Raw genomic sequence first — 23,663 nt, forward strand, 5'->3', positions numbered from 1 at the left:
TCCCTGCTTGGCGGGAAGCCTGCTTCTCCCTCTCCCACTCCCCCTGCTTGTGTTCCCTCTCTTGCTGTGTCTCTCTCTGTCAAATAAATAAAATCTTTAAAAAAAAAAAAAAAAAGAAAATATAAATCTGGCCGGTGATAATATGAATCTCCAGCTTCCTCAACATTTCTGCTGTTTGCTGGCAGGAATCGCTGTGTATCTGACAAGTCTTCAAGTTGCTCTTTGTTGAGTCTTTTTTCCTGTTGAATATTCTAATTACTGTTCAACTAATATATTCAACCAACCACCTGGAATATCTTAAGTTTTTCTTTTATCTTCTCAGCTTAGTGTTTCCATTCAGGACATTTTATCTCTGTGCAAAGACAGGAGTAGAAGCTGATGAGTGGATCAAGATATTACGCTGGAAACTGGTGAGTTAATACTAAGTCCTCTGGATGCCTAGTCCTCAAAAATAACATGTTGACAAATTCAAACATATTTCTATTGAAAGTGTCGGACTATTCCCAAGAGTCAATGGGATGTCCACTGACAGGCTCATGGAATAGTCTGTTCATTCTTGTGAGACACAGAAGGCACGCAGGTGGGGGTAAAAGAGAAAGGACAGAGCTACCCTGGGATCTCAGCCCCAGAGCCTTAGCCTCAGGCCCTCAAGTACATTAGTCTTCGTTGAGTGTGCAGCCTGGTCAGTCCAGTCTTGCCTGGAGGAGGACATGTGGGATCAGAAGGTCAGACAGAGGAAAGTTAACGTATTTCTATAGTAGAAAATCCTTTTAAATAGTCAGAGAAGGAAGCTTGCCGGAGGAACTTAACTTAGCTTGCAGTGTGTTACTTTGTGAAGATCAAGGACAAAATGTAGTTTATTTGATCTGCTTCCTATATACCTCCCAGGGGTGGAGGGGGGAGAGAAAAAGTGCTTATAAAAATTTACCAGTCTCATACATTTTTTTTGTGTATGTGTTTGCAACTTAGTGAGTTGTTAATCAAGAACTTGTCCTTAAAGCTTCTAAAATTTTCCATAAATACCATCTTGAAACCCTTGATGTTTTCGAACGTAAACAATTTTTCCTGTTTTTATGTAATTAGCTGATATGTAGAAACTTCTTGAGTATTCTTTTCCAGATGCTGGGACTTTTGCTTTTGGTTATCTTCTCAGTTTGAAATCCAAATAAATATACCACTCATTTTGAGATAGCCCCAATGTATTTGATATTCAATGGGGAAATATTTTGCCACGTGAAACATTTGCTCAGATATGAGTCAACTTTTTATTCTTCGTATTTTGTAATTATGCAAGTGACACATCATTATTAGAGGAAAAGTTAAGGCAAAAATATATCAAATTCACACACTTGCAGACTTCTCCCTGTGCAAATAAATATTCAAGAACAAAAAATTAATCATTCTTTCGTGTTCTTTACCTGTGCACTCCACTGACGATGTATTATAAACATTTTTCCCTATCAATAAATTTAGATTCCCAACTTGCACATGTTTTAGCAACGACCTCACAATATTTATCCTGAGAAAAATACAGAAAACCATACTGAAAATTGTCACATGTTGATTAATTTATAGTTGCATGGTGTCCTTAGTAACAGCAGGTCTTATTTAATATCTACTAAGTTCATTATCTTAAAATTGCTCAATAGTCAATACCCATGTGCGTTTGCTTTATTACAGTCTCAAATAAGAAAGCAGCTCGATCAAAGGGAAGGCACAATCCGGTCTCGGTCATTCATCTTTAAGTAGACCTTTCCTGACCCAGGAGGCCCTGACCCAGGAGCAGGGTGGCATGGTCCCTGACGCTGTGACCCGGAGGAAAGCTGAGGATTTTTCTTTCAAAACAAATAAAAGCAGATGCGGATTTGGACCTTTCAGAACCCACCACATTTGCAGACTCACAGGTCACTGCTTGCCCTTCAAGATATTGTCGTCTCCTGGAGAAGACCAAAGTGTCACCGATCTGATGGAAACCGATGAGACCACCAGCCCAGGCGTGCTCGCTCTTAGAGTGCGCCAGAGAAGATCAAGGGTTTTTGTTTTCCCTCACTGCGGTCCCCAAGCTAGCTGACATTACTTGCCTGGAGTCCCATTCTGCATCCTGGTCAGCCCATCAACATCCGGGTCTTGCTGTCCACCGGGAAGGGGACAGCTGTGTCCTCTGACTGCTTCTACAGAAAGCATATGGAAATAGCAAACACCAAAGACTGGGGGTGGGGGTGCATTGTTTTTGCTTTTTTTTTTTAATACAGAAAACAAAACAATTTCCAAAACTAAAATGGGAAATGTTCGCGGTTATTTATTTTCCCTTCGTTAAAGGCTCAGAAATCTAGTGGATCCTGCCTTCCCTTCTAATAATAAGCCTGTGAGAACTAAATGTCCTGTAGGACATCAGGTAGGATGATAAAGATAAAGAAAGGTAAAACCTAAAAAACATCTCTTAATCATTTTGGGGAGGGGGAAACATTTTAAAGAGTAAGAAAACAAAGTGAGGGAAGGGAATAAAATAGTAGATAACTTGGAGTTTAATAATAATAATTGGCATGATTATTATCACTATAACAATAATAGAGCACTTGGAAGCACCAAGTTGTCTGCATCCAACATTTCTGCACACAGACGGAGAGACTTCTCAAGCAGAGAAGAATGCGCTATGCCAATCTCGCCCCCAGGGTGAGCTGTCCCTGTTGGCCCAGGGGAAGTAAGATTCCCCTTGCACTGAGATCGCCGAGCACCCTGAGCCCTTCTTCAGGAGCAACTTCTGTTGCCAGTTGAAGGAGCAACACTAAATCCACGTGAAATATATGATGATGTGTTACACCATATTTTCAAGCTAGAATAAGGGGGTTGAAATCGGGAAACAAGATGCTGGCATCCAGAGCTCATAGATTCTAACCCCTTCCCTTATCTTTATTAATACTGCTTTTTTAGGTAAGACGTTTGAAGGGAGATAAAAGTGGAGACCCCAAAATAAAAAAGAGTATGGTGCAAAGCTCTGATACAACACTGCTTTTGCAGTCCAAGTGCATACCTTGATAAGTAAGCTTCTTCTGTTATTTAAACAGCCAGGACTCAGAAGTTATATTACATTTTTGTGTATTTCATCAAGGCTTTTAATGTATTTTGTTATGTGTGTATCATATGAGATAAAGCAAATGTCAAGTTAAAATGTATTCTGTCAGGTTCACCAAGTAAGGAGTTGCAAATGAATCCTCACTGAGATGTGAGGCTTAGGTTTTGTTTTCTTAGAACCAAGAGTTTTTCTTTGTGTAGGTAATACCGTTCTTAACCTTTTGTAAAATATGTCATGTTTATTTATATTCTTCGGTTAAGTTTATTAAAAAGAGCATTTTGCTGTGCCTGTAATATTTTGCTATTAAAATACATTTTTAATATCTGTAATTTAAAAAGAAATACGACTGATTAATGTCATAAATGGCCACGAAGAACCCACTTCCGTTAGAGATAGTGCCGGTCCTGAGGGAGTTCTTAGTTAAATAAGGAAAAGATAACAAATACATACATACATGATAACGTATGGAAGTAAGACAAATTCTGCCCGTGAGGCACACAAAGCTCTATGATGGAGAGTACACCTCAGCAGGGACAGAGTCATTTTTGGAGGGGTTCTGACATGAAGAGGTCAAGCTAACCTATAAGACAACATAACATATACTACGTAAGTCACTGGAACTGCCTCTGCCTAGGAAGAGAGTAAGCCGGAAGCAATACCACACTTCTGGAAGGGTCTCGGAGCTTAGTGTCACCATCAAGGACTTGAAGGATGTAGGGCTGGTGACTCCCATCATATCCTCATGCAGCCCACCTATTTGGCCTGTGTAGAAAACAGATGGATCTTAGAGAACTGACCGTGGATTATCAATCAGGTGGTGACTACACTGCAGCTACGGTTCTAGATGTGGTTCCGTTGCTTGAGGAGGTTAACATAGCCCCTGGTCCCTGACATGCAGCTGTTGATCTGGCAAATGTTTTTTGCTGTTAGTAAAGACTACCAGAAGCAGCTGGCTTTATCTGGCAAGGCCAGCGATCCACCTTTCGCTGTCCTACCTCGGAGGTTTATCCTACTTCAGTTCGGCCCTATGCCATAATTTCGTCCCCACCGCCCTTGACCTTGATCGCATTTCTCCTAAGACATTGCATGGGTCCACTGCGTTGATGACATTATGCGGATCAGGCCTAAGGAGCAAGAAGTAGCAACTGTTCTAGACTTAGTGGTGAGACATTTGTCTGAGGGTGGGAAATAAATTCAGCAAAAACTCGGGAGCTTTCCACCTCACTGGAATTCTAGGGCTCCGGTGGTATGGGACAGCTCAAGAGCGCTCTTCTGAGGTGAAGGCCAACTTGCTGCACCGGGCCCCTTTCACAGCCAAAAAAGAGGCACAACACCTAAAGGGCCTCTTTGAATTTTGGAGGCAATAGATTTCTCATATTGCTCATGGAATTTGTTGGTTTTACCATGTTCCCGGGACATCATCCTGAAGCAGCAGGCCCGACAGAATGGTGGAACGGACTTTTTAAGACTCAGTTACAACACTCCCTGGGGTGGGGGGCAGTACCTAGCTAGGCTGGGGTGGTGTCCCCAAGTTCTTAGGCTGTGCTAGTCTAGAGGTTCTTGTTCCAAAGGGAGGAATGCTCCCACCAGGAGACACACCAATGATCTATTCAACAGGACATTAAGACTGCTACCAGCTACTTTGGGCTCCTGTCTCTGATACAACAGGTAAGGAAGGGAATGGCTGTACCGGCCGGGGTGACCGATCCGGATTACCAGGGGGGAACAGGGCTGCGACTGCACCACGGAGGGAAGAGTACGTTCACAACACAGCACGACCTCTAGGGGATCTCATTGCCACCGAGTCCTGTGACTAAAGTCAATGGAAAACTACAGTTCAGTTAAGGCAGGACAACCAATGGCTTGGATTCTTCAGGAATAAAGGTTTGGGTCACCCCACAGGCAGAGCCGTGACCAGCTGACGTGCTCGCTGAGGGCAGAGGGAGTATGGAATGGGTAATGGAAGGCAGTTATAAACATCAGCTACAGCTACATACTCAGTTGAGAAACAAGGCCTGTGATTATTACACTTCTTCCTTGTTTTGTGTGTACATAACAAGTATGTATTATAAATACACACTAAGAAAATTTTTTTCTTCCCTCTTGTATCCTCTTATCATCTAACATAAGATGTATTAAATGTGGTTAACCTTACATCACAGCATTTAAACTGTAATATACGAAGGAGAAAAGTGAACATCACCCAAGGACTTTGCATCCTCTTCTGGGGAGAGTAAACATGTTCTCTATATGTGGGTTAGTTGTTTGATGTTTGATCACAGAAATACAACTTGGTTACTGACTTTATTTGGAGGCTAAGTGTGCTTTAGGAAGATGTCTTATGATGCCAAGCTGACAAGGGCAGACTGTGAAGGTTAGTTCTAGGTGTCAACTTAGCAAGGCTGTAGTCCCCCATTATTCAATAGACCACGAATCTACATGTTGCTTTGTATTCTGTAGGTGTGCTTAACGTCCATCTACAATCCACTGAATCTAAGTAAGAGATTATCCTCTGTAATATGAGCAGGCCTCATCCAGTCAGTTGAAAGGCCGGCCTTAAGAGCAAAACTGAGGTTTCCAGGAGGAAATCGGGTCTTCTGCCTGAAGACTGCAGCTCAGCTCCCGCCTGAGGTTGCCCAGCCTTCTGGCCCAGCCTCCTGGCCGGGGTGACTGATAACCCCGGCCTTCACAATCACATAACCCAGTGAAATACATTTCATACACATCTATCCTCCTGCTTGTGTTTCTTTGGCAGTCCCTGACTGATACGATTTCCCTCTCCAAATACCCCATCACCATACGATTTTGTTTGCCGGAGTATTTTATGACTTTTGAAGTGAAAAATTCAAAAACCACCAATGCAGTTTACAGTGAAAAGGCTCATTTCTGGGATCCCTGTGCCCCAGGTACCTAGCTCCACTCCTTGGAGGTTACCAGTGTTACCAGATCCTTCTCTACTATATACAATCAAACATGAATGTACACGTGTATTTTTTCTTATATATAAATTGCAGCACACCATGCAATTTCACACCATGCTTTTCTCATCGAACATCATGTCTTGGATTTCTATGTCAGTAACTAAAGCATTTCTCCATTCTTTTTCCCATTGGGCAAACGCAGTAATTTATTTAACCAGTCCTTTATGATTAGGGTGACTAAGTAATTCCTTATCTAAAGTGGGACACTTGAGAGTTGAAAGGAGCATTCATAGGGGCGCCTGGGTGGCTCAGTCAGCTGAGTGACCCACTCTCGGTTTTGGCTCAGGTCACGGTTGTGGAGCCCACCGTGGGCTTGGCAGAGAGTCGGTTTGGGATTCTTTCCCCTCCTACTCCTTCCCCCTCTAGTTCTCCCCTCTCTAAAATACATAAAAATCTTAAAAAAAAAAAAAAAAAGGAGCATTAATAATTACACAAAAAATAGCAGGTATAACCTGGTACTGTTAGGAAGCACAGAACATAAGGCTCACCCTATCCATGATGGGATATTTAGGTTGTTTCCACTCCTTTGATATCACCAAGTTGCAATGAATACAGACCTACAAATATGTAATTTTGCACATGTCCATTTGTATCAGTAGAAATTTCTAGAAGTGGAATTGCTGGGTGTGATAACTAATTTTTCATCAACATGACTGGCCACAGGGTGCCCAAATAAACATTATTTCGTGTCTGTGAGGATGTTCTCCTATCATTCGACCTGTGGACTAAGTGGATTGCCCTCTGCAGTGGGGGTGGGCATCATCCAATCTACTGAAAGCCCAAATAAAACAAAAGCTGGGGCAAGAAGTAATCTGCCGCTTTTGTTTGCCTTGAGTTGGGACATCTTATCTCATCTGCCCTGTGGGATTCACACCATTGGCTCCCCTGGTTCTCCGACTTGCAGATGGCAGCCCATGGCAGTTCTCGGCTTCCAGCAATTATGAGAGCCAATTCCTCACAGTAAGGCTTTTATATTTGTGTAACATTTATATTTACACGTGATAAAAAATGTGTATCCTCCTGGTTCTGTTTCCCTGGGGAATCCGAATACCCTAGGCCAAAGTTATGTGCATTTGGAAGTTTCACAGAGATTGCCAAACAGTCCTATATAAAGGGTATATAACAATATGCACTTCTACCAGCAAGGCTAAAAAATGCCTGTCCTACTTACTGAATAATCCTTTTTCCACTGACTTATGTCCTCCTCAAAATGTTTTAAGTCCTCATGTATGTACTGAAGTCTGTTTCTGGGTTAGTCTGTTCCACTGATCTGTCTACTAATTGTACACCTATCAAGTTTATACTACCTTTTAAAAGTAGTTCATCAGGATGCCTGGGTGGCTCAGTCGGTTAAGCATCTGCCTTCGGCTCAGGTCAGGATCCCAGAGTCCTGGGATTGAGTCCCGCATCGGGCTCCCTGCTCAGCTGGAAGCCTGCTTCTCCCTCTCCCGCTCCCCCTGCTTGTGTTCCTGCTCTCGCTATCTCTCTGACAAATAAAATCTTTAAAAAAAAAATAATAGTTCATCTAGTTTTACATTAGCTTTGAAAACAGTTCTTAGTGATTTTCATCTACTTACTTTTCCAGATAGACTGTTGAGCAATTTATCTATCTTCTTCAAACAGAAATTTCAATAGCAGCAGTATTCACCATGCAAAGGTAGTGTTCACCATGCAAAGGTTAAACGTATCTCCATTTATGATAGTTTCCTTTCCTGGGATTTTTTAGGCATACGATTATTTTTACCTGAAATTAAAGTTCTACATTGCACATTAGCAACAATCTCCTGGATACTGTTCAGTAATAATCCAGACAATAGGAATTCTAGATTTGATTTTATTTTGGGGATAATTCTAGGTTGTAACGGGCGCAGCTTGTGCATTATTAGGTTTTACGAACTATTTCTAGCTCCCTGCGGGTCAAACATGCCCTCTTGCCTCTATGTCCACATAAAGGCTGTTGCTCTTGCCCAATTTCAATGCCCCCCCTTTCTGGGTTTCTAGAGCTTTTATCACAGCACTTCCTATACCTGTTTTTATTTGCCGAGCTCTAAATTCTTTAAAGGAAGGTATCACAATTTAGTTTCATATTTGTATAGAAAGAGGAAGTGGGCAGAGGGGAAGAGGAGGAGGGAGGGAAGGAGAAGCAAACAAGTGGGCACCCGTGCTGGCTGACTCCTCACTGCACAGATCCAGGGAGAGCACTCACATGCTGCACATGAAAGGCTCCCCTGGAGCACAGAAATAGGATGTGAACTGTCCTCCTTAGAGTTCCGCAGTGTGGCAGCTCTGGCACATGGCACACACCAGGTGTTCAACGCACATGCACTGAACTCCACCAGTGACAAACTCTGATTGTCAGAGAACGTGGGAGGAAACCAACAACTCTGAATGATGGACTGCCTTCCTAAATATAAAGGGCATATTCTAGAACCGAGATACTTCTTTTGTAGAAATTAAATGAGGCTCATGGATGAGGTTTGCATTCCAACTGACATAGGTAAAACAGTCTCCAAACTAGTATCTATAAGCAACACTCACTGCTTATTCATGTAGTTGAAAGAGTGACTTCACTTAATTATATTCTTTAAACTTTCGAAAGAAGCCGGAAAAGAAACCTATTTAGTGCTCAAACTATACTTTAAAAAATACTATTTTATTTATACTCATGTATGAAAAAAAATGGCTGTACGACCATGTTTACATACATACCGATATTGGAAGCAGAATCCAATCAAAAATCACATCTAAATTTTATAAAGAACACACAAACATTAAAACACTGATTGGTTATAGAAAGCAGAGTGGAGAAAAAAAACCATTAGCTATCATTTCAATTTCATTAAAGAGCAGCACCCTCTGAGAATAATCAAGTCAATTAGTAATATCATCTATATTGCAAAATAATATATACATAGAAAAGTTAGTGATTGTACTGATTTTATTACTTTTACTAAGCCATTTTATCTTCCTCACACTCAATGCAAAGAAATAAAATATAAAGAAAAATATGTCCTCATTATTATTCACAATAAAAAGGGTCTGCTTAATTCTGCAGGCCTGGGCATACTATATAATAGGGAGCACTTAATGGCTCAAGTGGATCAAAGTACCATTTTGGTTCTGACCCACTGAATAGTATCTCATGCATATCTGTGACTGGACTAACTCCATGGGAGCTGTGATGTACTGAACCATCTCTGTGGTATCCCCAGATCTCACTACATCAAGAAAAGACCCTAAACAAGAAAAGACAACAATCAATCTGTCCATAAATTATATCTATGGGCTCCTTCTTTAGTGTCAGGTGGGAAAAGGGGCCCTTTCTTGAGTACATGGATACAAGGACTGTTGTGGTCTAAAGATTGCTGGACTGATATTTTGTCTGTTATAATGGAAACAAAGTGTACATCAAAACCACTGCCAGATTAAGAAACTTCCACAACTTGTCTCAATTCTTCAAATAATGGAGCAAGTTCCTTTTCCAGGCTGACAATGAGTCCTAAAACAGAGATTAAGAAAATTAGAACATCAGAAAAATGTTCCTGAAAAAGTCTCTGACTTAGACCTCCTCCTGTCAAAATTTAGTTACTAAAAAGTAAACAAGATCTTTATTCCCCCAAAATAAAGCAAAATACTGTAATTCTAACTAATTAAAAACTCTTTTCATTATGAAGTTTTTTTTCATCATCTACTATTAAAGTAAGTGAAAAATATTTATATGTATTAGAAGATATAAAATGAATTATATGCACTGTAATTTTGTTAGTTTTGAAAGGAAAACTTTAATTTATACTTTATTGTTTCAATATCTGTACTGAGGGCGCCTGGGTGGCTCAGCTGGTGAAGTGACTGCCTTCGGCTCAGGTCATGATCCTGGGGTCCTGGGACTGAGCCCTGCATTGGGCTCCCTGCTCAGCAGGGAGTCTGCTTCTCCCTCTCCCTCTGCCTGCCACTCCCCCTGCTTGTGCTCTCTGTCAAATAAATAAATAAAATCTTAAAAAAAAAAAAAAAACACAAAAAAAACAAAAACAAAATCTGTACTGATTCAGAAATGATACAAGATTTTTACTTAAAAAGGTACATTTTTCCTGAACAAATTTTAATGGACTTTATCAAAATAGAGGTAGACCACCTGCTTCAACCTTGAGCAAAGAAATATTATAAATTTATTTTATAAATTCGGTGAAGCGAAAGCATAAATGGGTATTTCAAGTGAAAAAATTAATTTTAAAGATGAATGGTAGGAGTATAAAACATACACTTCCATGTTTAAAATTCAGTGCTGACGTACTGCATGGAGCACTGGGTGTTATACGCAAACAATGAATCATGGAACACTACATCAAAAACTAATGATGTAATGTATGGTGATTAACATAACAAAACAAAATAAAATAAAAAAGAAATTAAAAAAAATAAAATAAAATTCAGTGCTGAATCTGGGAGACAAAGTGGTCTAGAAATGAGCATATCTAGCTTCTCCTTAGTTTACCAGAGTGAAAAGCTTATATATCTTATATAATATATAATAAGATATAATCTTATATATCTTAGTTTGTTTTATGCTCAAAGATCTTCCTCTATTTCATAGTATATTAAAAGCATCTGGGATCCTCAAAAAAAATGTTCTAGATACTAAAATATAATTCTGTACATTATCAAAATTTATAACAACTGATGATTTAGTACATGATGGTGATTTATCACAATTGAGGTTTAATATACTTTAAATATCAACACCACTGCCATCCTATATAATTTACAAAGTGTTTTCATATAGAGCATTTTACAGCTTCAAAACATTAACGGAAGAAACCTTCTAGATCATCAAATCTAAACCCCTCATTTTAAAGATGAGGAATCTAAAGACAGGTTTCAGTGACATAACTGGAAACTGACTTGCTCAAACAACTTGGAAAGAAAAAAACAGAAAAAGAATGCATAACAGTTCTAAATGGCAGCCAAATCTAAAGAAGACAAGACTTAAAAAAAAAAATCCCACTTTATCCAAAAGGGAGTATATAAATTACAGAATACAGTCATTGATTTAAACATAAATATCCAGTGAAGGCTACTGGATAAAATGGGATCTTACGATCTGCTACAGAAAGTACAGCATCCTGACATTTGTTCTCAAATTCTTCGACCCTTAGGAAGAACACATCTAAGTTCATCCTAAGTCCCGCTCTTAGAATTTTCAATCACATTAATCTTGCCCACTATCACTGAAGATTTTACAAACTCTTAACAGATGGGTCTACATAGAATTGAACTCATCCTGGGCGCCTGGGTGGCTAAGTTGTTAAGCGTCCGCCTTCGGCTCAGGTCACGATCCCAGGGTCCTGGGATCGAGCCCCGCATCAGCCTCCCTGCTCCGCGGGAAGCCTGCTTCTCCCTCTCCCACTTGCCCTGCTTGTGTTCCTGCTCTCGCTCTCTCTCTCTCTCTGTCAAATAAATAAATAAAATCTTTAAAAAAATTAAAAAAAAAAAAAGAATTGAACTCATCCTTGACCATTTCATGTGTTTGGTTACCTTCTCTACTCTTTTTGTGTTTTCTTAAGCTGTTTTAATGTGAACAAGATGTAGCATTCAAGGGGTGAAGATAATTTAGATTCTCCTTTCTACCTTCAAGGGTCACTTACCCACAAAATGCCTCCTTTGAACTAGAAAATAACGCCACGAGCCAGAGAAAGCAGACACGGCTCCACTGTGCAGCTAGGGAACACAGACTGCACAGACGTTACTCTTCTGGAGACCAGGGCCTAGATGGTGGAGCTGGGCCACGAAGTCAGCTTTTCGGACTCTAAATCTACTGTCCCTAGCATATTAGACTGTATGGGGTTACAAGAAATTAAAAGCTGTATCTAAGGTAGTTAAAACACACCTGTATTGGCACTGCTGCTGGCTATGAAACTCACCACCAAAGGCAAACGATTGAATTGAACCACCTAAAAAGAAAGTACGATTTAAATAATATGTTATTCAAATGAAATACCTCAATCTTTCCAAAACTTTTATGTAAATGGCCAATGTGTGTAAGATAGTACCTACCATCATGTAATATGAAAGAGCTAAAAATAAGTATTTCCGTACAAGAGACTTACTGAGTATCTCTTAGAGACATGATCATCACTCAGCCTGCACAGCTCAAGGCGGGGCTATGTTATCTTCACCTCTTTAGCTCCCAGAGCCCAGCGGTGTCTCAATTATTACATGGTAGGCGCTCCAGAAACACTTGTTAATTAAATTAAATGGCTGAAGTCAGTATGTCTCATTCCAGTAGTTATACCTTCATGACTTTCCTGCTTCCTGTGTACCACTATTAATTTAAATTTAAGTTAACTTCAAATCAACTATCGTTTTAAAGAACTTAGCTTCAAACTAATCCCTATCGATGAAATTAAAGGTCAAAAGCGTTGGTTATCTTTTGCCCAATACACATGAAAGTTTGAACTTTTAAAATAAAAACATCACTTGTGTAACATCAGCAGTACAGGACTCAAACTCTGGGAAACACTGCTCTAAAGCAGAGGCCAGTAATTTATTCTAGACAAGAAAATGCAGCCAGAGATTGAGAGGTATGTAGCAATGAAATTCTTTCATAATAACTCACTCATGATATATATCTTCCAAACCAAATGAAGGAATTAGCAGCAATAACAAATTTCAATAACTTATCATTTAACCATCAAGGGAAATTTTTTATCTGTCACAACAAAAAAAGTGTGTTATTTGAGAAATCACATTCGTTAAGCTAAGGGCACCATCTACTGGAGGTAATAGTGACCTGACTTCCCTTTTTAGGATAATGTATTTTATTAATAAATCTTTTAATTAGCTTTCCACATTAATTAACTCCTGGTATAAAATGTGAAGACAATTACTACAATTCAACACAACCAATTTGAAGGCTAAGATTTTAAAATGCCATCCACACTTTAAAACTAAAATTTAGAATAACAACATAAGCTATTTTATATAGAAGACATATTAATAGGTGAAAGTAACCATTCAATAATTATGAACCTACCTGGTAGGTGTTATAGTAACAGATGATACTTTTATTTTTTGAAAGTCCAAGTTTGCTCCCTTGGTCTGTTGCAAGGGCAAAAGTAGATAAGAAACCAGGTCTCAAAGCATGTTCTGGGGCATTATCATTGGCCACTGGAAATACAAATGACTTAAATAAAAATCATGCAGTGGATATGATAAAGTTTAACTGCACTTTTTTTTTTAACATAAATCAGTAAAAATATTGAGCACAAGGGTTATTATGCTTCACAATACTGAAAGTTGTATCACTAATTGGGTCTTGTCAATTTAGATGAGAAAAACTGCTCAATCAGAAACTGAGTGATCATAACTAAGGGAAAAAATACTGATTCTCACAATTTTTTTTATTTTTATTTTTTTTTTTTAAAGATTTTATTTATTTATTTGAGAGAGAGAGAATGAGAGAGAGCACATGAGAGTGGGGAGGGTCAGAGGGAGAAGCAGACTCCCCGCCGAGCAGGGAGTCTGATGCGGGACTCGATCCAGGGACTCCAGGATCATGACCTGAGCCGAAGGCAGTCGCTTAACCAACTGAGCCACCCAGGCGCCCTCTCACAACTTTTTTTAAAGAATACTAAACATTTATATTTTCTTAATATCTACTTTAAAACAAATTAATCAGTATGTTTAATAAACTGAATATTCTGGTTAACTGAGAGCCAAGCTAGAATAAAATCATGAAAAAAACTTCCAGAAAACGTTTGCTCTCATAAAACCTATAGCAGTATCACTTATAGATGTTAATAATTTTGCAGCTGGCTGTCTGTTTTAAGTCTCTTTCACTCATTAGAAGGCCTGAATGGAGTTAGTTGTACCGACAGCTTTAACACAGAGATCCTAAGAAAGAACATTAGAGCTGGAGATTATTTTAATTTTGTTCAAAGCCCTCATTACAGAACTGAGTAAATGCAAAAAGGCAGGCGACTTACTTGCCCATGGCCACCTATGTTTTATGGTGGGTGAGAATGCACACTGAACCTCACAGATAATGGGTTCTATTATTATCTTGTCACTGACTCATGTGCAACTTTGCACTAACAATGTATTCTTTGCACTTGACCATCTTTGTTTACAAAATGAAAGAATTAAATTAGGTCATTTCTTTTTTTTTTTTTTTTTAAAGATTTTATTTATTTGAGAGCGCGAGAATGAGAGAGAGAGAGAGAGAGCACATGAGAAGGGGGAGGGTCAGAGGGAGAAGCAGACTCCCCGCTGAGCAGGGAGCCCGATGCGGGACTCGATCCAGGGACTCCAGGATCATGACCTGAGCCGAAGGCAGTCGCTTAACCAACTGAGCCACCCAGGCGCCCAGGAGTGTTATTTAATTCAACTGTGAGAACTAAAATGTGTCCGTATTGGAACTGTACAAAGTGAAGGCTTTCTGTGTTTCTCTGTATCTGCCTTGTTGGAGGTTTAGCATATTGAAAGGACGGTAAAATTGACCAGTAGGATTGGAGGGAAATACCACACTAGCAACAAAGTAGAGGAGCAGAAGCATAGTTGATATTTGTAAAAAGGGTATTTGTAAAAGTGTGATGAAAATCTTTCTGTGGTGGAAGAAAGTCTTTATTTCTGCCTCCTCTTTTGGTGCATTAGATAGTTAACTTAAGTGCCAACTAATGCACCAAAAGAGGAGGCAGAAATAAAGACTTTCTTTTTAATGGATTCACAGAGATAAATGCCCAACAAAGAAAAATTACTCACATACTTAAAATACCCACTTAAAGAAATTAGGTCACAAATATAAAAGGTGTTTCCAATTCTACACAGAGTGAACAAAAAATAACATGAGTAGATTTTACTAACAGTTGAAAATAAGCATGATGCATTAATAGGTACACTGCACTTCTAGAAGGAAGTTAATGTTATGAAATATTCTGCAGACATCTAAACCTTAAGCTTAATAAAACAAACACTTTTATTCCAAAAAAGCAAATGTTGCATTTGTAATCAGAGATCATACTTCATTTTATACATATAATAATGAAACATTTGGTTATTTTAAAACACAAAAAGTTGTGATTATTAAAGCCTGAGCCTGCTTTGGGTCACAACTAGACTTAAAAATACAAATTCAAGAACTGTATTTAGCAGGGAATTTAAAAATGAACAAAAACATATTCCATTAACTGACTCGGGTATTGAGAGGTATAGTTCTGAAGCCAAGCTGCCTTCGTCCAAATCCCTTCATTTTACAAACATCTAGCAACAAATCAAAATATTCATTTTACTACTTTTCTTTGTGAGTGTTCAATATTATTTCTTCATTCCTTTAGCTTTTGGGATACAAAATGCCTACTTTCAAGAAAAAGTCATGAATGAGTCTGAATCAAACTGGCCTTGGTCATTATGGGGGAAAAAACCAAACTAAAACAAAACACGTGATCCTAAGCCCTTTCTTCCTGTTGATAACTGTACAGAGTATTGTGTGTGCAAGTACCGGTAGGATATACTTTTATATAACCTAGTTTTTAACTAAGAAGAATTTGTTTTATACATTAACCTTACAGAGCACATTTTAATTTATAGATAATTCCAGGATTGAATGATAATAGAAAATAATACCAGTAAATGTTTATACAGGTTATTTCATCATTCTTACTTTTAATGTGAGGTTCATAAATGTAGTTTTTATAACATTTTCTCAAAATTTAATAATACTTCTCTAACTTAAAAGTTTTTGCCACTGGGATTTTAAAATTTAATTTCAATATCTTAATATGACTGTTCCTCATTTCTAACTTAAAACGTTAAGGTTAAGATAATAAGGAATGGATAATCTGGGTTATAGTAGGAACGTTGAACATATTTCTGAGTAGCAGTCTTGGATATTACAAGATTATGGGGCTGAAAATTTGAGAATGTTTTCCCATTCTAATTTTTAGCACTTCAGTTTTGTGCTCTAGGAATTCTCTAATGAGTTAATATTTAAACTGCACTAATAAATTGTCAGTGTGTGCAGATGACACTCTGATGCTAATTAGTAATGATTAATATTTTTGAATTTTAGCTATGTACCAGCCTCGCCTTTACATGCATTATTTTATTAAATTTTACAATAGTTACATAAGTACAATTATTCCCATTTTCATATTGTTAACGGAGGCTAACAGGGGTTTCATAACTGGCCCAGGGTAGTGTAAATAGTAAATGTAGGAGAGCCTAGACTGGACTAGATGGTTATAGTCTTGACCGTTCCCCTTACTGCTTCTTAGGTAGGCATAGCTGAGAAGATTGCTACATGACCTTCATTCTTTCCATTGTGTTCCTTCAGGCTAGAACAATCTTTCTGCCCCTCTTCTCTTGACCAGTGCCATAACATCTCAGCTTAGCTGTCACGAGCCTTCCCTGACCCACTTGTCTAAGTCAACCCCCCTTTTATAGGCGCTCATAACCCACAGATATCTTGATGGCACTTGATACCAGTCACTATAGCTTTTGCTGTTAACCTGTCATACTTTCATAAATAATGGAAAAACAATTAGCAACTATAATGGAGAATTATCTGTGTTTTAGATCTTTACCAGTAAATTGTATAAATTTGCAAAGATTATAAGCATGTCAGTAATACACACATTTATTCAATTTCTGGAAGTTTTGGCAGACATCTAGGGACTTATGAGGTCAGTAACTGAGTTGACATAGTTTTTCGGAAATATATATGAAAATCCCCAGAATGACTTTGAGGTGCATATTTTGAGAAAATGAAATGTTTCATAATATTTTAACTTTTTCCTTTCTAGTGTTGAAGGGCTCCATGCTATTGTTGTGTCAGACAGAGATGGAGTCCCCGTTATTAAAGGTAAAACTGAGTGCCTGTATGCCAGTGTCATGTTTGCTTTTGAATAAAAACGTGTTTAGGTCTGAGTAGTGCAGAACGCAAGCGTATAAAAGCTGTTTTAATAAGTCCAGGAGACGGTCTTAGTTTGGGGGGAGATGTTTGCTTTTGTATGTTGAAGACTGGATTGGAGCTTATAACTTACTACATGTTAAATGGATTGTGTGACCGTCGAGAGTTTAAGCCTGATTTATCACAAGCCCAGTGTTGCATGAAAGACATTAGTAAGTGTCAGTGCTGAGCCTGGGCCTGTATGCAGCTACATATATTATACACACAGACTTCCCCCGATGTCTATTTTTTAATCAGTACTGCTAGTGGTTTGGGGATAAACTTCCATACATTTGAATTAACATCTATTGATTGTTTTGTTGAATCTTTATTGATTTTCTCCTTCTTTACTGGAAATAAGATAGTTTTTAAACTTTTAACTTCACAATTACTTTAGTTAACCAGACTCTAACAAGACTTTTTTTTACCTAAAGAAGAGCTTGTTAACCTAAAAAAAGAAAAAAATTTTTGCCTGGTTTTCAGCTTTTTTTTTTTTTTTTTTAAGAATTTAGTTATTTATTTGAGAGAGAGAGTGCATGTATATGTGTGCAGGCCAGCAGGGGGAGGGCGAGGGACAAGCCGACTCTGGATAGAGCCAGAGCCCAGTCCCAATGTGGGGCTCTGTCTCAGGGCCCTGAGGTCATGATGTGAGCCAAAATCAAGAGTTGGTCGCTTAGCCGACTGAACCGCCCAGGTGCCCCTCAGCTTTTGTCTTTTTTAAGTATATATGATGTCACTGAGTCAGTGTGTATTAAGACCATTTTTACTGCTTGTGTCTTAAGATACCATCACGTGGATGTTCGTAGTTCTATAGGGACGCTGTAATAGCTTTACCAAAGAAAGATTAAATGATTTTCTTTACATTTTGTTTACAGTTTATTTTCCACCTCAGGTTATCATATATGTCAGATAATTTTAGACCTTAGAATTGAAAGGAAGTTTAGAAATGACCTAATTTAGGGACGCCTGGGTGGCTCAGTTGGTTAAGCGACTGCCTTCGGCTCAGGTCATGATCCTGGAGTCTCTGGATCGAGTCCCGCATCGGGCTCCCTGCTCGGCAGGGAGTCTGCTTCTCCCTCTGACCCTCCCCCCTCTCATGTACTCGCTCTCTCTCTCATTCTCTCTCTCTCAAATAAATAAATAAAATCTTTAAAAAAAAAAAAAAATAAATAACACCACTCCTCCTGACAGCATGGCTCAAATTTCAGGAAGTATGGTATATTAAGTGAGTAACTGGCATACAGTACAAACCTCACTAATTCTTCACACAAATCACCATGTGAGTAACTTCGTAAATGACAGATCGCACTGTGTCAGGAACCAGCCACATCACTTCTTTCAAAGTGTGTTGGTGACTGGTCACCGAGCATCTGTTCCTCAGGGTATGCAGGGACAGTCAAGTACACAGTGTTATCTCCTTGTCTTCCAATGATAAATAAAGCATATGACATTAAAAAGAAAAACAGAACTGAAATAGGGAACTGGCTAATCAAGATGAAATAGAGCAAAGGAAGGAAAGGTGACAATGCTGGAAGTGAAATTCAAATAGAAAGTAAACACTTAGAGAAGAAATAACTGGCCGAAAGCACGTGGACACTTTTGCTGTTGTGCACAAGACGTGCAGCCAGAGGAAGTTTGTGCAAGTGCACTCACTGACAGAAATTAGGCAAGTGGTTGGGATGAAGAGGATGAAGATATCCCACGGGAAGTGACGTGGGCAAAAAACCTCACCCGACTCGACAGTACAAAGGACAAAATGGCGGAAGCTGATCCAAACTTAGAAAGGAGTGTGTGCCAATTTGAAGGCACAGAAAAGATGCCTGCTCCTTAGCTTAAGGTTATACCTTTGGTATTATTTCACCGTATCTGCAAACAAGTAGGCACTGTTCCAACTACACTCGAGAAGTTTTCTACAAAGAAAGAAACACTAGTACTCAGTATTTCCACTGTTTTTAAATTGCAGTGTATTAAACAAATACTGCTTTTAGCATCTGTTTCCATTCCCTCAAATAGAACCAACAAAAGAGGTTTTAAGGTTTTGACAAAATTTTCTAAAGATCACAAAACAACTGTCATTTTTCCCGGGGATTACTAAAATTGCTTTGGATGGTTTCAGCGTGTACAGTCATTTTTACGGCCCTGCACTACTGTGCAAACCTAGGACTGCCTGCTCATCACTAGGCTGAGAACAGAATCAGTGTTCTAGTTTGCACTAGAAGGAAGAGAGTAAAAATGAATTTAAGTATTACATTAACATGAAAACAAAGGTAACAATTACTTAATGCTTCAATATCTTCCTCCTGAATATAACAGTATTTTCTTCCTGAATTACAGACAAATATACATATATCAAACCAAGGAGATAATACCATTAATTTCTACTGGTTTGTAGTCAGGGTAAAGGTACAAGTCAATAGGCAAACCACATCAAACAATTCAGGCAAAAATCCAAACAAGAGAATTTTTTTTCTTTTTCTTCTTTTTACCTACCTACAGAAATAAACTGACACCCAAAACCTTTTTAAATTCACACATTTGGATAATAAAAAAGAAGTAAAAAAAAAAAGGATCTCACCATACATCCTGCTACATTACACCTCAAAGGTTATTCAATTATGCTGGAATGTGAAAATGGATGTCTCAAGTTGTATTCCTCTCTCTCCTGTCCTTAACTCTAAGGTATTAGCTTTACACTAAACTAAATGTGAATTTTAATACAACTAAAGTGACAAAGTCCTTTGAACCACAAAAATATCTAAAAGGAAGTTTGCTGTCCTTCACACAGAGCCTAATTGATAATGAAGCGTCAAATGGACTGGGTGCAGGCAAAAGAAGCCTTGCGATTTTTCCAAGTATGGATTGCTGTCTACATACAGCATTTTTGGGTTATGCAGACTCAGCAATTAGGTCTTAAAAGTAATACTAAAGGAAAGGAAAGTTCTAGGGTTTTTCCCCTTAAAATTGCTCTAACTTCTTCGAAGTATAATCCAGTAAAAACTGCTATGTTAGTATACTTGAAAAAACTCTAAAGTGCCAAGAAATACGGGTTCTAACCCTCTGGCATTCACGAGCTGTTTAACCTCAGACAACAAGTCATATACAATTTCTCTAGGCCTGATATTATTTATCTGCAAATTCAAAGGACATTTCTTGTGCTGCCTAGTGTTATTTGAAAATGCTAAATAACAATATACACATACTATTAGTCTAAAATAAACAGAAACAAAATGCTACATAAAATCAACATATATAATGCAGAATTTATTTAATAATAAATTAGTAATTTTTTACCTTGGTAATTTTTTATACAGGAATCGCTTTAGGTCCTGAAAGAGAATATAAAAAAAATCATATTATAACAATATGCCTTGTACTGGTTATCTAGATAGTCCTATCCACATTTCAGGTACTTTAAATCATCACTCATAATCTTTCTTGCTTGTCTTTTTTTCTTCTTGATACTAGTTGTGTGACTTGGAACAAGTTATTTAACCTTTTTCTCTAAGCCCCAGTTTCGTTATTTGTTGAGAAGGGATAACCACAAAACCTATGTCATAAGACTATCGTTAAAATTTATTGAGATGTATGTAAACTGATTAGCATATCTGGACAAATACACAGCAAATACATATTAGCTGTAAAATTAGATCATATTTTTCATACTATTTTACATCCTGTTGCTATTGTCCTATTCACTGGAGAGTATATTATAAACATCTTTCCTTGTCTATAGATAAAATTTCTCACATCACTTTAACAATCCTGGGTAAATTAACTTCTCTGAGACTCCGTTTCTTTTCATAACTAAAGATAAATGACAACATGTATCAAGTGTTAAGCATGGAACATAATTAGGACTAAAGAAATAAAAGACTATTTTACTTCCTCTCTTACACTCTCTCACCTAGGGAATTTCATTGACAATCCAGGTATCAATTATAAGGCCTACAGAGGTACATCAGGAATCTGTTGTTTTGAACCTCTAATCCCTACTATTCTCCAGACCTGAATGTTCATTTTATTTCATGTTAGGACCACCATCTTACCTCTGCAAGAAACACATACATTAAAACTCAACTCATCATGTTTCATGTGAAATCCAGATTTCCTCAATCTCTTCGTCTCCACTAATGGCACTACCAATCCCATTACTGAGGTCTGAAACACAGAGTAACATTTAACCCTAACCTCACCTTCTAAATGATTTGTGAAGTCAAATGTTTTTAAAATGATCTCTTCCTCTCCTTTTCTTTTTTTAAAAGATTTTATTTATTTATTTGACAGAGAGAGAGAGAGAGCACAATCAGGGGGAGCAGCAGGCAGAGGGAGAGGGAGAAGCAGGCTCCCCACTAAGCAAGCAGCCCGATGTGGGGCTCGATCCCAGGACCCTCGGATCGTGACCTGAGCTGAAGGCAGACGTTTAACAGACTGAGCCATGCAGGCACCCCTCTTCCTTTCCTTTTCAACTGACATTATTACAATTTAGGTTCACTTTAATAATTATTTATGACTTGTGCTGGCCTCCCAACTGGTAATCTGGCCTCCCACTTCTAGCCCATACAGTTCTACACAATGCCAATAACCATATTATTCTCCTTCTCTACCTGGGTTTGAGGTGCTTCCCAGATGATTCCCTATGCAGTCAGGGTTGAGAACCAATGTCCAAATGGCTCTCCACTGTTTAATAAATTCTCTACAAATTCTTTTAACATTTGAGCTTCTCTACAATATGGTCTACACCTAATTTTACAGTCCTGCTTCCTACCACTCCCTCATACATAACTCAGCCCCAGCAAGAGTGGACTACTCACAGCTCCTCCACACACATCTTTCCCTTTCCCATCTCTCAAACTTTGCTTACACTACTCATTTTAATAGTAATTCTCTATCAATCTTACTTTGAGAAAAACTGCCACTCATTATTTAGAGCTACTCTCAACCACCAAATACTCCAAATAAGCTTTCCTGATAAACACAAACCAGATGTGACCCCTCTCTTTTGAATTTTCACACAATTATATATATACACTTATGATCACCTGCCTATTATACTTAAAAAAAATTTTTTAAAACCCTTATGGAGGGATGCCGGAGTGGCTGAGTCGGTTAAGTGTCTGCCCTCTGCCTGCCGCTCCCCCGTTCGTGTGCTTGCACACACGCGCTCACTCTCTCTGACAAATAAATAAATAAAATCTTTAAAAAAAAACAAAAACAAAAAACCTTATGGAGAGGAATTATACCTTAATCATCTTTATTTCACCCACAGCCCTTATTACAACAACTTTCGCAAGGTGATGCTCAATAGATATATAGTGATTTGACTGTGCCTGGAGAATAAGTTCTCAAGAACTAATGGCAGACACTCAAAAATGGAGTGATAAAGGCATACAAAGTTCCTAAACCTAAAAAGAAAAATCACGTTCATATTAATGTTGAATGATCATTCAGCCTAGTGGTTAAGAGCATAAACTCTGGAGTCAGACTGCCTGGGTTGGTATCTTGACTCTACAACTTACCAGCTGCGTAACCTGAGGCAAAACCTGATCTTTCTATGCCTTAGCCTCCTCAGCTAGAACACAAGGACAGTAACAGTGCCTACTTCATAAAAGTTGTAAGAATTAAATGTTCAATGTTTACAAGAATGCCCAGCATGTAGTAAAAGAACAACAGGATGTAAAATATAGACACATAAACATTAGTAGTATCAATTCCCTGTTTCTAGTAACTAGTACAATTAAGTTTCCTAAACTTACAATTTGGGTTTTATTGCTGTGCTAAAGAGGTATCAGTCAGAAATCATCTCAATTTGCTCCAATCAATCTAGAGAGACATCATGACCACTTACTGGAAAAAAGTGGATTCACAGCAGCAAAACATTTAGAAATTCAAATGGTATTCCGAGCCTCTCTTATGCCCGCCGGATTGGGGAGTGGGAAGAATACAATTTTCTCAACCTCAGACACCTTAGCGTCCTCCACCCCCACTGTGGGCAGAAAGTACCCCGCAAATCTCTTGGTATTAGTCACTCACTCCAGAGTCTACAGAAATTACGTGGGGGTGGGCGGGCTAAAAAGGAAACAAATTTCTCCTTGGGAAGCTTTACCTCTCCCGGCCCAGTAGGCCTCCACCGAACTCCCCACCCTCCCCTTCCTCTTGTGTGGGTGTGTTAACTCACATCCGCCATGACGAACCCCTTTCTCCCGCAGGATCAATCTCCACTCCTGAAAGAGAAACTCCTGGTGATTCTCCCCTCAAGACTTCTTCCCACCTCCAACCTAACAAGCGGGGTCAGCTCTCATCAAGGACAGGCAAGAATCCGCGGCTCTAGGACTCGCACCAGGGAAGCCGAAGTGAGGCAGGAGTTCCCAAATACCCAGACGGTAGCTGGGATGCCCTACCTCAGTCCACTCCACCCTGCACCCGCAAAGACCTAGGCCCAAAGGAGAGGGGAAGGGGAGTCCTCTCCCTCCCTTGCGTCTCACCGCCCGCGCCACCTGCGGGCCCGGGCTGAATACCGAGCAAAGCGGCTCGAGTTACCTTGCTTTCTGGGCTGCGGTGTTCCTTCAGCTGCAGATCCAGGGACAGCCTGACAGACAGCCTCCTTGGAAAGCCGTCGTCACATGATTTGTGACCTCCTCCGTGTTCCAGGAAGCACTTTCTACGCCTC

At 38.9% G+C, this 23,663-nt stretch overlaps 2 protein-coding genes across 2 annotated transcripts in view; one reads left to right on the forward strand and one right to left on the reverse strand.

Moving 5' to 3' along the window:
* The window catches only part of DAPP1 (dual adaptor of phosphotyrosine and 3-phosphoinositides 1), a 49,054-nt gene extending 45,652 nt beyond the window's left edge, over positions 1–3,402 (forward strand). Inside the window, exons 8-9 of the mRNA XM_032400891.1 lie at positions 323–410; positions 1,681–3,402. Of these exons, the coding sequence (XP_032256782.1) occupies positions 323–410; positions 1,681–1,749 (157 nt within the window). The 3' untranslated portion in view covers positions 1,750–3,402. The remainder of the gene's footprint in view (positions 1–322; positions 411–1,680) is intronic.
* Positions 3,403–8,688: 5,286 nt separating this feature from the next.
* On the reverse strand, positions 8,689–23,180 carry LAMTOR3 (late endosomal/lysosomal adaptor, MAPK and MTOR activator 3). Its single transcript, XM_032401116.1, has 6 exons — positions 23,172–23,180; positions 21,043–21,154; positions 20,306–20,322; positions 13,085–13,234; positions 11,939–12,002; positions 8,689–9,553 (listed from the first exon to the last, which is right to left on the reverse strand). Exons 1-6 carry the CDS (start codon positions 23,178–23,180, stop codon positions 9,480–9,482), a joined length of 426 nt encoding a protein of 141 aa, XP_032257007.1. The 3' UTR covers positions 8,689–9,479.
* Between the last annotated feature and the right edge of the window lie 483 nt (positions 23,181–23,663).

Source organism: Phoca vitulina, unplaced genomic scaffold (assembly GCF_004348235.1).
Source record: "Phoca vitulina isolate PV1807 unplaced genomic scaffold, GSC_HSeal_1.0 scaffold3, whole genome shotgun sequence".
NCBI lineage: Eukaryota > Metazoa > Chordata > Mammalia > Carnivora > Phocidae > Phoca > Phoca vitulina.